Source organism: Malurus melanocephalus, unplaced genomic scaffold (genome assembly GCF_030028575.1).
Source record: "Malurus melanocephalus ecotype Western Australia unplaced genomic scaffold, MMel_1.1 scaffold_437, whole genome shotgun sequence".
NCBI lineage: Eukaryota > Metazoa > Chordata > Aves > Passeriformes > Maluridae > Malurus > Malurus melanocephalus.
The window spans coordinates 551,774-566,548 of record NW_026623669.1 but is presented as its reverse complement, the minus strand read 5'-3'; the positions used below and the strand labels follow the sequence as shown (position 1 = coordinate 566,548).

Sequence of the window (14,775 nt, the reverse complement as noted above, 5' to 3'; positions counted from 1 at the left end):
CACACCCTGAACTGACCAACCCCACACCCTGAACTGACCAACCCCACACCCTGAACTGACCAACCCCACACCCTGAACTGACCAACCCCACACCCCGAACTGACCAACCCGGAACTGACCAACCCTGAACTGACCAACCCCACACCCTGAACTGACCAACCCCACACCCTGAACTGACCAACCCACACCCTGAACTGACGAACCCACACCCTGAACTGACCAACCCCACACCCTGAACTGACCAACCCCACACCCTGAACTGACGAACCCACACCCTGAACTGACCAACCCCACACCCTGTTCACCCCCCCGCTGCTTTGTACTGTCAGTGGGAAGGGGGGAGGAAGTGGGGAGAAGATCGGTGTCTTTGAGGGTTGTATTTTATTTCTCATTCTCCTCCTCTGACTTTGTTAGTAATAAATTCACTTCATAATTTAAATGGTGCCTGTTTTGTCCATCAAGTGTTTCSTCCCCACTCCTTATCTCAACTCATGAACCCTTTTGTTATTTTCTTTTTCCCCTTCGCTCTCCTCTACCCAATGTGGTGGTGGGGGAGAGCAAATGAGCAGGTGTTGTGGGTGCCTGGCCTTTGGCCAGCATTCCAAACCACGACACAGTGACAGGCTGTTTTACCACACAGGTTCCTGAAGGTCTCATACAACAGTGGAAACCCATACCCATTCCACTCGCTTGGTTTCTTACCGAGTTCATGAAAGCTACATGGCTACTCACACTACACTCACAGTTTTGGTTAATATATTCTGTTACTGGAAAGGTCTGTTCTTCACCATGCTAATGCAAAATAAGCCTTTAGAATGTGGAAGAATAGATTTTACTACTTACCGATAATACTCTAGAACAGGTTTTGTTTGTGCATCATAAGCCTGTAGCCTCTTGCTGACAGTCTCTGGCTTGTCATCATCACGCTGAACAAGCGGCTCACCAGTAATGTCATCAATACCCTGGTTAAAAGCAAACACTGGAGTACATTTCTTATTTCTGTTTAAGCATTATCTTGTGTGATTTTGTATTTAAATTACAATAAATTTCCAGTTAATCAGGGTGTAGAGGTCTACTTCTAAAGAGAACGGCTGCTGCCTATGTTCTTATCTGGAATATAAGCTGTTGACTTTCCAGTAACAAAGTCTGTTATTTAAAAATATTTTCTCAGTATTGCCAATGAACAATAAGTTGTAGTAACTTGACTAATTTGTCCTCTGGAGCATTTGTAGAATATAAAGAATATGCAGACAAAACCTTCATGTACAAGGAAAAATAGTATTGTTGATAATACATTCCTGTATAATAGGAAATGAGAGACCTACAGGACTTTCATTTGTCAATACTAAAATAGGCAAAAGAGTTAATGGCCCTTTGATTTTCAGTTGCAAAATGGCCAAGTTATCATTTAGCAACATCTGTACAAAGGAATAGCATAAGAGTCAGCTGGAGCTTTCCCTACAGAGGCAGGGACCTAACGTGTAAATTTTTATTCCTGCTACGTAAGTAAACATTTTGTAGGTCTATTAGATAACAAGGACAACTGTATTTCACCTGTTCGGCTCTATTCCATGTTTTCACTTACATATTTCAATCTACTGCRTTGTGTTGAGCCTGCTAATTAGTGAAAGGTGAAGAAATTCCTTAGAGGAAAGCTCTGGCAGCTGAAGCCTACTTTTTGGTAAGTCTGCTAATTCTATTCCAGCTTTCCTGTCCTCTTCTGCGATTGAAAATAACCATGATTTTACACACCTTGTTTTACACAAAACAAAGGCAATATTTTCAGTTGCTCACTTCCAGTGCTTACCTGGTATTTCAAGCTGGCCTCTTTTCCTGCAACACTGAAATCCAAAAACTACAGGGCCTGCTGTGCTTCTGATGTAACTTAATAGAGCTTCCAGGTGAAATGTGATGCCACAACAGCTAAGTTATTTAGAGTTAAGGATGAAATACAGTTTAAGCTGAGTAGCACTAAAGCAAATCCTTGTTCTTAAAAAACTTCTATGGTAACAATGTACAATCTTTATCTTCAGGTTCCTCTTTAGGATATCTCAAGTCATAAGCTCTCAAAGCTGTTGAAAAGCTTCCCTGCCTTGAAAGTTTCTACATCCAGTTTTGCAGTACAGCAGCTCTTCCCTTGAAAATACCCGTCCTGGTTAAATATAAACACAGGGAAAGCATTAAGYGGATTCCTCTGACTGATTATTGGTGTGCTTCCTATATTTACAGCATGACACCTCTGGAGGAAAGAAATCTACATTTTGGACTGTACAGGCTGCAAACAGGCTAAGACCATGCCCAGATCTTGTGCCAGTGGGCAAGGCAGATACTATTCTAGATCAGTGAACAGCTTTAACAAGAGCTTACAAAACACCATGGCGTCCCGCTCTGCAGGGGACAAATATGTTGTCCACCAGCTCAAGGTTCTACCGGGTCACTAACACACGCCCACACCAGCAGGGTGCTACTGAAAAGATTCTGTGCTCCCCAGAAATGAAATGAGCTTTTTCCTTCTGTGCTGCTGTTTTGGAACCATATGCAAACAATATTTTACTGCAGCTAGCAAACACAATGCAGCATTTATTTAGTACCAATACCAACATATATTGCTCACCTGCACTTTGGGAGGACTGAATTCAAGATTGTAGACTCTGCCACTGGCAGGGTGGATCCAGCGTGCTGTGAGCCGACATTTTATGGTCTCAAATGGCACATCTAAGTCAATCACAGTGTCTATGTGACATTCTTTATCCAGGGCTTCTGCCTGAGCAACTGTTCTGGGGAAACCTTTTTAAAGGAAACAGCTCCATAAAATTCCAAAAGCAGAGTTACAGCAAAAATTACCCGAATTGTGTCATTATAGAAAATAATTGTCATACAGAAAAACCCCCAGGAAGTATTGTCATACTCTAAAATGGTTGAAGAGACATTAGATTTTCAAATGTTTTTCACTATGTCATGACATTTTAGCTTGTCAAATGCCTTTCAGCTTTCATTTCTTCATTTCAGTTAATAATTTTCCCRAAAGTGCAACAAAAAAGTGCAAAAAGACCCTATATTCATATGAACTACATATCACTACTCTGCATAACAGTACTCTATACAGATTGGGAACAATAAAAGCTCCAGTGAAAAGTTTCACTCAGAAGTCAGTACAACCTAGAAACATTTGTGGCACCTCTTACTTCCATACCTGTGTGAGTCTGACTTAAGGTGGTGACCATTACAAACCTATTTTACTCAGCTGCAGTAAGTCAAATGTATTTACCAGAGGCAGTCCAGTATTTGCAAGGGTTCTAGAAGTTCTAGTGTATCAAACTGTCCTAAGGTATGATGACTGTGAGAACACTCAAGCTGATCAGGAACCTGTCACTCCACTTGAAAGACGCTGCATTTGCCCCATGAACTCTATGGCTCCCTACTCTATGCCTTCAACTATCAGACACAAACCTAGTGGAACTTAGGAAAGGTGTACTGGGACCAAAGAACAATAAAGCCAAGATCTCCACAAAGAATTTAAAATGAAAAACGAGGCACAAGATCTTCAGGTCAAAGGTACAGCAGAACATGCTATTGCATCCTATATTCACTGGAACAATGCCTCTCCTCAAAAAACTCTAGCATAGTGTCATGTTCTTCAGTAGCTTATAATTTTCATCATACGGTACGAGTAAACTTCTCCATAAAGGCAAGTAACAATTGGTACAAACTTATGAAACTCTTGCATAACATTGATCTGTCCATTGCATGAGTAAGGAAAAACATTACAAAAAGATGGAGTTGATTGACTCAGATCAAACACTTGTTTGTGTATTATGTCTCTTGCACCTGCACCACAGTCATGATCTGCCCTCATCCTGTTTCTCACATGTTCACATTATCTCATGGAAGTGCTTCTAAATGGTAAGAGCAGAGGGAGAGCCAGGTCATCAATTGCTGCTCTCTTTTACTACTGGCAAGCTAGTCAGCCACCACACATGTAAGTKGTGCAGCTGGAAAATGAGTTGCGTTGGGATTGAGTAATGAGAAAATTCCTCAACAAATTGWAGTGCCTTTACAGAAGCATTTCTTTGAAATTGAGCCAGCATTTTCTACATACAGTGCTTTCTCAATACACAAAAACATCTACAAGATTTGATGAATTGTGAAGATTCTAGGAACACAGAGAAAAGTGCCCTTATTATGCAGCAAATATACAGCAAATAAAATTGTACAGCAAATAAATTTAAATATATTATACCCACAGACACATACAACTCAGACTTGCTACATTTGCTGTGTCTCTAGAAGCCAGCTATCATAATGCAGTAAATGGGTATTTGGTTAAGTAAGCATACAAGCAGTTCAGCAACTCTGGTTTGAGCTAGCTGACCCTGTCTGTTTGTTCYGCATTGCAATTATCAAACTAAAGATTTCAGGTTAACATATTTCAAAAGAAGAGTGTTGCTCCTGCAGAGCCTATTATGCCAGAGCTATCCCCAGTGTCATTCATTGAGTCTCATTACAAATGCTGATGTAGACAAAATTTCTGCTCCAAAAGTTTAAAGGCAGGAGCACATTAACATGCAGCAGAAATTGATTTATTCTCTCAACACAATCCTCCTGCTGAGAGCTGCCGGTGCGTACAGCTATACTGCTACACATCCAGATCCACAAGACTGGAACTGTGTGTACAAAAGACTTGGAATCAAAGAARAAGAAAACCCAGTATCTCCTGTTCTTTGCTTTATTGATTAGGTTTCATTGTGCTATGCACGGTGGGAATTAAACCTTTGTCTTGGGGAATAACCCAGCTGTGACTAAAGCCACCAGAACAGATCACTGTATGTAGGAGCAATTATAATAAAGCACAGAGAGGGACAGAGATCACTGTGGATTTTTCACTGTCTCTAAACAAAAACCCACACCAATAACTTTTTAGTTTTACCTACTGAGACAGTTGTGCCTGGAGTCTGAAAAAAACACTCATCCAGCTTAGACACTATTTTTGTGCTGCACATCCAACTGTACTCTGATGGGCTAGAATAACAAGAGCCATGCAGGTCATGAAGACAGCAGCAAATGCATTTTCTCTCTAATGTGAATGCTGAAGCAATGAACTTAGTCTGCAGAACTGCAAAACAGTTCAGTCTGGACAAGAGAACCAAACAGCAAATGAAGGAGATATTTTAGAGCAATTGAGCAGTGTTTTCATTACACTCCACACTGCTGTAGTACTTTTCCATATTTATCTTGCTATTGCATCACATGCCTACCTTCCTATTTAAATAATTCCAAAGCCCCATCCTTCAAAAGTTTTCCATTCCCCAGTGACTTTAATAAGAAAAAGCTTTGAAAAAAGAAACTTCATCATTGTGTAAAGGGGAAATACCATACGAATTATAATAAAAAATAYCAGAATTGCTAGTTTTGAAGTTTTACTGTAGTGTTGAACTACCCTTTTCAATATGAATTAAATATCCCTATAATGTTTTGAAGGCAGTATGCACCCAAAGCATTTTTCAGCCAAAGAAACTGGGGCAGACTATCCAGTCAAAGTTTCACAACAAGYTGGCCACATGCAACCAAAGCAGTCCCAGGTTTCCCAGAGCAGATTTGCCCTCCATATGTAGTGATATCCAATATGCGAACTTACCATCCAATAGCCAGTTGCAGCGGTCTAGATTTTTTAGCTCATTCAGCATTAGTTGTGTCATTATGTGATCTGGAATAAGCTGCCCTTGATCAATGTAGGCCTTGGCAAGGATCCCCACTTCTGCAAAATTAAGAGAAATTGCATTACACTATCTCTGACCTCCAGCAAGTAAAAAAACCCACAAGCCTGCAAAAAATTGTTTTTATCCAGATGATGCAGAAATGTTGTAAACAACATGCTTGTAGACATGCATGTTGTAGACAGCATGCTTGCCAAAATTAAAGAAGTGGATGATCAGTTAGGATCTGACCATGCAAATATGTATCAGATTAATTTGATCCATTTGKAGTTTCACAAATGGCAATAGGGCAAAACACACTTCCATCCTCACATCCTCTGAGAAAGCTGACTAGCATGCATTTGAAATACTAAGTTCCAAAAATTCAAATGAGGAGAAGCCACCAGGCAAGAGTCTTCAAAATAACACATACAAAAGATACAAGTTTATTAAGATACCAGTTCTCAAACTGAAAATTATTTTCTTAGTTTAGTGGCTAGTTACTTACTTACACTTCATTACAGAGATAAATGTCTTTGGCATTTAGGAGAGCAGTCTGCAGTGGGACATGCTTGCCAGATATGTATTTTTATGATTACTAGAGTTACAAGAGGATGTTTATAGATATTGTACACTATTTATGGGACACTACTATTTTCCCATGGAACTGACTAACATTTAATACCAGTCATTTTTCCCACTGGCTCACTAAAATTCCATCCATTCACTGTAGTTCCAGTTACCACATCATGTTTCTACATGGCAGGCAGTAACATGCTGTAGTTCACCCAAATCATGGATATAGCCAGGAACAAATTCAGTTGCCCGGGTTGTGTCCYAGGCACAAAGCTTCCCTATTTTTTGTTTATAAAACAATTACCCAATTATGTTAAGTCATGCAGAAGAGCAGCCAGACTGGTTTTATTGTGGAACTGCAGAAGCCTTTACTTGCAGCCATTTCAGATCTAGCTAAGAAAACTAAACAGAGGAGAAAACAGATATGACGACTTTCAGCAGAAAGCAATGAAAAATGCCAGTCGCATCMTTCAGTACATGGAATGTGCAACGGGACACAGGGCCTTCTTCAGATGAGGAAACTAAAAAGCAGCAGATGCCCTTTAAGTAAGCATATAGTAGCTCTGGTGATGAGAAAAGAACCCCAAAAAACAATAAAGAGACAATTTTCCCTACCTGCCTGTTCACATCTATTGTCAGGCTTTGAAAAGTATAAAGCCCATTTAGAAATGGGCCTTATGCACCTTGGCCAGACTTCAGTAATTCTCACCATGTGCAAAAGAGTCAGATTGTGGTGCCTGCATCCTCCAGCAAATCACAAACTGGAAAAAAGATGACAGTCTGCCTGGGTACAAAGTGTCTCTTCCCTACCTCCCTTCTTCATGYGTCTTTTATTATTCCTCTTTTATTATTCCAGTATGCTTTGAACCATGTATCCTGCAAAACTAGGTTGGGAGGAGGAGTAAATCATGTCTAGATGGTTTAATGTGTACTTGATGCTTGGATCTGCTCCTAGTTTATGCTGCAGCATTGCTCTAGCCACAATGATCTAAAAATATGTGCAAGACAAGGTTCACAGAGAACGTTCTAACATACTTCGGAAAGACTCATGGGTTTTTGGGCCCAGAGAGATTTAGGGTATGGTAAGCTATTATTAGACCAACGGAGCTGGAAAAATGCTGCCTTTTGCCCATCTCTACAGAACTCAGGACGTTTAGAAAGGCACTATCACAGAAGGAAAAAAAAAAGACTCAACTATACCCAACTATAGACACAACTATAGTTAATATATAACTATAAAATGGTTATGTATTAAGACAAAAAGGTGGTACACTAGATCATAGCTTTTTTTTTCCACCCCTGCTGTTGGTAGTGAGATTTCAGGAGGTTTTGTAGGCTTTATTTAGATCTCAGCTTTTTCAAGTTGGGTCTGAAAACACTACAGGTGTGACAATCTTTGGAACTAAAGGCAACACAGGTTTCCTTCCTTTCTATGTGATAACAGGTATCCATGTTCCAGGCTTTTACCGAAGAGAGACATGTTCTAACCACATTGCAGCAAACAAGCTCTAGCCACAATCGGACAATAATTTCCTTAGCACTAGAGAGATGGTCACAGATTCTCCACTTTCCAAAGCAGCAGAACACGATAATTGCAGATTCATAAGGACACTCATCTTCCACAGGACTTTTCAACAATGTCCATTCTCACAAGAAAGCAAATGCAAAAATTTGCACTGTATAACTACTATTAATTGTACTTAATTTTCCAAGTGTTTTAACTGCCTATCTTAGTGCAACCCATTTCCCAAAGAAATGGAAATTGCAGAACTCTTGTATTATGATCAAAACTCATTAACTCTTTGCCTTGACTGAACTTGTCAAGGCTCTCTGAGTTGCCCTTCCGTTGTTCTCCTATTTTCAGTGTATTACCCTGTCCTGTCACCTCATATTTTATCTCAACCCTCTGGAAACCATTTCTGCAACTTGCCACTGACTTTCAATGCAATTGCAAGAGAAATTTGTCTGGGTTTACTTGAATGAGAAACTCTGTAGCAGATTCTGGTAAGTTCTGCTCTAGCTAATTTAGACCAACCTTCACCTCTCAAGCCATGTACTGACTTCTTTTGTCATATTCTGGGTTTCAACCTGTCTGCTACACTTCCATTTCTCAACTTTGCTCTCCTTCACTGCCTTCAATCTGTCAAACCCACCTAGAACGCTTTGCTTAATCACTTCACATCATTTCAGCCTCTCTCCTTGATTCAAGTAATATGATATTTCCACTTGCAATTTCCTCATCTCACACACTCTTCAGCTTGATTCTGGTGGTTTACGATCTTGCACAAAGCCTAAAGTATTTAGTAAACAATGTAAACCCCAAAGCACTTGGTAAAGTAACAGATTTCCCTAATTTTCTATAATGGTTAYGCACTAGGTTTTACAATGAAAGTTTGTTAACAGAAAAGTTTTATGGCTCTCTGTAAATAAAAACTTATCAAACAGAAATAGTATTGATATGATCAGATATGTCTTTGCAGGTGTGCTCCTTGCAAATTCTCAACTTATGGATATTAACTGTAGTAAAGTCAGTCACTATACCAAAGTCATTATCCTTACCGACTAAGMAGAATTTGTGTGAAGACACGTGGAAATCACAATTGATTTCACAATACAGATAACTTTTCACCTTCAAACATGTTTATGAGTATTCCAAAACTAAGACTGTCAGTTACCTAAGCATAATACTACAGTGATACTTGCAAGTGAATGTAGTATTCCACAGCTTGAAGTTGCTGGAAGTAATAATATTCTCATTCACATGAACTTCCTCACATGCAGCCTGAGATGCTTCTTACAAAGCTTTTCACCCCTCCATAAAAAAAAAGCAGGTGTGCAAGTCAGGAGGGGACCTTCCATCATTGCAAAAAATCCACCAGAGAGAAGGGCTGTGGCACTTCAACAGAGGCCAGAGGTCAAGCTAGGATTGTACAGCAAAAACAATTCATATCTTTACCTAAGAGAAGCACCATTGCATGTAAACACAGATCATTCTGAAATATAAGCATATTATGAACTCCTAAAACAACAGTAATTTGAAAAGCTATGCAGTTTGAAAATTTTGCCCTTTGTTTTTCTGAAAAGCACCCTTATGTTACGCGTACCAGTTCAGGACTAGGCCTAATTTTGGAATAGCTGTTAATGATTCTAAGTGCCTCTACTTCTAGCCATCAAATAGACATCCAAAGTCTGGTTGTCCAGAATTCCTTCTCTTGCCCTGCCCATTAAAAATGTGAATATTTTTCCCTTTTAAGATGCTTCCAGCTGTAGAAACCCTCAGAAACTGTCAGAGCTATTAGAAATATCCACAAAAACCACTGAATGCTCACAAAAAGCACCAAGATGAGGAGACAATGAGGTGTAACAAAACAAGGAAAATTAGATAATCCCACATAACCCCGTTCTCCACCAAGAAGAGGATGCCAAGCTTGTGGAGGACCCAGGGCTGCAGATACGAGGCCCGCTGCGGTGGCCTCTGGCCTGCAGAAGAGCTGTGTGAAACCAACCAGCCTCTCTGCCTGGGTGAGGGAGGGCACACACAGGTGGGGCTGCGGGGCAAACCCCCTCGAAGAAGCGCCTTCTGTTCCCGAAGGCGGAAGGGTGGGAAGCAGCAGCGCCAGGCGCAGGAATGCGTGTGGGGAGCGAGAGTCGCTTTCCCGGCGCTGTGGGGGCTGTGCCGGGGCTGCGTCCCGCCGGAGCCCCGCGGGGCTGTGGGGACGGCGGGGAGAGGGAGCGTCCCCGCCGCGCACACAGCCCACCGCCGTCCGCACTCCCACCTGTCTTCTTCTGCATGTTGTCCCTCAGCAGGTCGCCGCTGGAGAGGTGCTTCACGCCGAAGTGCTTGATAATCCGAGCGGAGACSGTGCCCTTGCCGGAGCCCGGCGGCCCCATGATGACGGCGCGCAGCAGCGGCGGCACCACCATGCTGCTGCCGGTGTTGCCGCTGCTCAGGCCCCTCCTGCCGCTCCCGGTGCTCCCGCTGCTCCGGCCCCTCCTGCCGCTCCGCTCCGCTCCGGTCCGGCCGCGGCGGGAGCGCCGCCTTCCCGGGGAGCGCCGCTTCGCAGCGCCGGCAGCCCGGGCCGGTCCTCCCAGGGAAAAGCAGCGGCAGCTTCTCTGGCTGTCAATCAGGAGCAGGAAGGAAAGATCCTTTACGTAAAAGCACGAGTGGAGGGAGGGATAAATGAATAATTATAATAAAAAGATAACTAAAGCAAATTGCATCTTAGAATCGCATTGAGGCATCGCTGTGGCGTACTGGCCCTGACCAGCTTCCCCGCACCCCTCTGCCCAGAAGACCCGTTTTGGCTGCTCCCCGAGCCGTCGGCCCCTGCCTGTCACCACTCTCCGTCATAGAATCGTAGAATCATCTAGTTTGGAAAAGACCTTGAGGGTCACCGAGCCCAAAAATTAACCCAGTTTTGCCTGTCCACCCCTAAACCATGTAGCAAATTGACATACCTCCACACTTTTTAAATATCCCCAAGAATGGTGGCTCCACCACTTCCCTGAACTACCATAAGGATTTCTCTAACTGAGCTGGGACATGGCTGCGTACCTGGCTGTCACCTGATGACTGCTGGACTGCACGTCCCATTGCTGTCACTGCCCTGCCTAGGTGCCCTGAGGCTGTGGCTGACTTTGCTGTGCTCAGCTTGCAGCTCATCCAACCCCACATCGCAGTCGTGCTCTTGCTGGTCTCTCACAAATAAGTTCCCACCGTCTGGCAGCAKGCAGCTGTGCTTTTAATGAGCTGTGCCTGAGTTTTGTTTAAGATACTTGAATTTGAACAGCTCCAGGTTGTCCTTGTTCCGAGTAGTGTTCTTCCAAACACCCAGAAGTGTGTATTTCCCATAGACGTGGTTCCGTGATTCTCAGCCACAGCAGAACACAGTGTTTTTGCCAAAAGAGAAGATTGTTCCATTTCCTGAATGTTTGCTGTCATGTTCACAGCAGGAGATGTGAGCCTTCCTGCTAGAGGTTCTGGAGATGCTGATGGATCTCAGTCACTATGTACCAGAAGGGCCACGGTGAAAAAGTGATCTCACAGAAAGCAGAGCTAGGGACAAAGCATTAGTGAAATTCAACTTCCTGTTTTAAAACCTTGTTTCATGTCAATACTTTTACACTGAAACAAGTAAGCAACAAGAAAATATTCAAATAGCTGTTTGGTACTTAAAACAATAACAAAATGGGAATATAGCCCCAAAGCTCTCCAGTCAACAAAATTAATTGCCTTAAAAATTACYTAAAAATTAAGTAGGAAGGCACTGGCTTAGCACATAGAGCTTACTATGAGCAGAAATTTCATTACATTGAGCAATGTGAGCCTTCATAATTAAACCTAGTAATACCTCTATTGCAGAGTGTAGTAAGAGAGAAAGACTGAAGCATTCAGGGCTTTAGCAGTGTTCCCAGGGCAACATCTCAGTTTGCCAAAGCACCACAGTCTTAAACAAAGTTTGGCAACAAAAGCCATTTAAATGCTAGAAGCCACACTGTTTTAAGCTGCGTGCTTCAGAAACTTCTGAACAGAAGAAATCCACAAAATATGTTGGCAACTCTTCCTAAAACAAATATATGGGAAGATGGAAAGTATCATATAAAATAAATATCCACAAATAACTAGACTTGTTAGAGAGATAATTAATCTCCAGTGCCACAGTGTATAAAAAGCAGCAGTAATTTATCCGTCTGTTATAAAGGAAGCCTGAAGTTCAGCCTCTCTACAGGCACTACTGAGCAGCTCAGAAAAACTCTACTCAGGAACGCTAAGATTATCCCATTATTAAAGACTTTTTTATTAAAAGACAAAGAGGTTTAAAAACCTCTCTGAACTTCATAACAGATTCATGAGGAAGGGGTGGAAGTGGACAGGCACTTCTCATACACACACATGTTCTTACTAACCATGGTCTTTGCAGAATGAAGTAGGCACATTATAAAAAATAGGTAATAAAAGAAACTATTGTTCCCTTCCCCTTGGCTGTCTTTGCTGAAGTCCAAACCTTGTCCTAGTAGTTTTGTGCAATAGTTGTGACATAYTCAGAAATGGAAAAGGAAATCATGGGAGAAATGGGTCAATGGTTCACTAGTTCATAGGCAAAGATTTACACAGCTATTCTGTATTCAAAGATATGCATGTGGGTGGTGGTTTTTTTTATTTATTTTTTTTTTCAGCAGTCCTCATTTTGATGTTTGGAAAATGATTTTTTATTATCTTCATTCAGAAGTCATTTTTCATATGTTAACACAGTAGTCAATGTTTATATAAAACAACTTGCACTGTATTCTGGATTAGCCTTTTTCACACCTGTAGGCTAGAGATATAAATTAAAAACCTAATTCTTGCTCAGTGAGTATTGAAGTAACCCTCATGATGACTGAACAGTAATCAAAATCTTGTGCCAAAATAAATCCAAATATTCTTACCATAGACACACTTTCAGATTTCTCTGCATTTTTTCAAACATTAGAAATTCTTTAAAGAGGCTTTTTAAGACTTAAATTGTCAAAAGAATTTCTGTCAGTTCTGCTCCTTGGTGATCTAAATCCTATAGTCTGAGTTTAATACAGAATTCCTTTAGTGCTGTTGAGTAACTACTTCCCAAGTGTTATACTTTATGTCAAAATGAAATGTTTACTTACAAGAGGAAGAAGTTATAGTAAATTGACTTTGGCAGTACTTTTTGTACCTCATCTGGGTGGATGGATGGACAATTACATGGATGAAAAACTGTCTGGAGTTGAAGTGCAGCACTTAGCCTTTTGCTCCCTACCAAAGCTGTTAACGTGAGTATTTTGTCAGGGTCTGTCCTTGAGTGTTGTTGTGTCTAGTGTCTGTGAATAACCCGGTAGGAAAAAGAGTGCACCTTCAGCAGTTTTGTAAGTAACCAAACCATGCATCCTGAGCAGATGGGCTTAGGGGCAGGAGGTGGAATTCCACAGGAACAGATAGGAAAAGGGGCCAAGCAGGACCCTGACATAATTCAGCAAACGGTGGTGTTAAGTCCTATACCCAGGACACACTTACTCTTCCAACAATGCAGGGAACTGGCCAGCAAGGGAGAAGCTCTGCTGAAGGAGACTGGGAAGAACGGGTGTACAGCCAGCTAAGCACCACCCAGCATATGGACACTAACATCCTGAGCCATATTAACAGGAGGATAGCCACTGCATCAGGGGAAACAGTTATCCCTGCTTCCTCATCAGGGGAAGCAAAGTTACAAGCAGATCAAAGAACRTTCAGACAACTAACAAGCTTCTGTTCTGATGCCTTGGAAACTCAGCACAAGGCTTACGTCCTGTTACGAGCAATAGCAATACTTCATTGCAGTCATAAATTGATAACAACCAAATGCAGAATTTTAATTATTTGAAAAACATTTTTGTTGTCCCAGTGATTGAGATGTATTTGGAGTTTGTAATTTTAGTCCTATAAAAAGCACTCATCACAGATTGTTCAGACATCCCTCAAAATACTAACAAATAGGAAAATATATTAAGTTCAAATAAAAGAGAAGTTACATGGCTGTGTTTCTGAGACCGTGTGAAAACTCTTGGGAGGTATGTAAACTAACAGAAATTCAGAAAAYAGTGTTATCTTTTTGGATACATTAGCAAAAGCAGAAGAGTTCTCTTGGAAATTTCTGTAATGATTGTTTCTCTATTATTTATCTCCACTGATTAAAATACCAGGAGACTGTAATGTTCTCCAGCCACTGATTAAATGAAAATTAACATTTGCCCTGAGTATTAATATTTGCACCTGAATAAACCAATAATAGATTTACATTTTAAAATTAAATTGTAACAAATGCCCAGATCATGACACGCATACATCTATGACCTGACACTCAGTCGATGACACCTCAAGGCAATTGACAAAAATCTCTTTCCTGATTCCAGAAATCTTTGAACTCCTAGGACAACAAGCTACCAGCGTTCCCAGGGGAAAAAATCCCTCTCCTATGTTAGGGTATTTTTGTGACAGATGGAGCTGTCATTACAGGGATACTTACATCAAACCAGCAGAGTAGTGCTTTTCAGTCTATCTGCCAGTGATTTTTTACAGGAGTATTTTGTTTCAGTTACGTGAGAAAATTTGGGCTGCCAGTTGAATCATTTTTGAGGAAGACTGTTTTCCCAATTTTATTTTCCCAATTTTGTTTTCCCATGCCTTGACGCAAATTGTAAACAGATGATAGTAAGTAATTGGAAGTCACAGAAAAAGGACAGGATAGACAGAACTAAAAATACATGTGTGGGAGAACAGGGGACTACACAATGGAAGAGAAATGAACCACAGTGGTGTTCATTTGAAGTAGATGTGTTTGGCTAGACATTTTCAATGCAAATCTAAGATACAGAGTTCAGACAATGCAGCAAAAAACATAGAGAGGGCTCTGGGGTGCTGGTCAGCAGCAGCTCTGGAGCTCTGGGTGTGCTGGTCAGCAGCAGCTCTGGGGGTGCAGAGGGCTCTGGGGGTGCTGGTCAGCAGCAGCTCTGG

General features: G+C 41.4%; 1 protein-coding gene across 3 annotated transcripts in view; it reads right to left on the bottom strand.

The window, feature by feature from the left end:
• The window catches only part of AK3 (adenylate kinase 3), a 22,449-nt gene that overhangs the window by 6,425 nt on the left and 1,249 nt on the right, over positions 1-14,775 (bottom strand). Inside the window, exons 1-5 of one of the 3 annotated variants that reach the window (XM_057380152.1) lie at positions 10,046-10,273; positions 5,636-5,755; positions 2,615-2,787; positions 1,808-1,923; positions 844-962 (exon numbers count right to left, since the gene is read on the bottom strand). In XM_057380152.1, coding sequence (XP_057236135.1) covers positions 1,816-1,923; positions 2,615-2,787; positions 5,636-5,755; positions 10,046-10,193 — 549 coding nt within the window. In that variant the 5' untranslated portion in view covers positions 10,194-10,273 and the 3' untranslated portion in view covers positions 844-962; positions 1,808-1,815. Of the gene's footprint in view, positions 1-843; positions 963-1,807; positions 1,924-2,614; positions 2,788-5,635; positions 5,756-10,045; positions 10,274-14,775 lie in introns of those variants that run through there. The other 2 variants (XM_057380150.1, XM_057380153.1) reach the window with 2 other exon arrangements.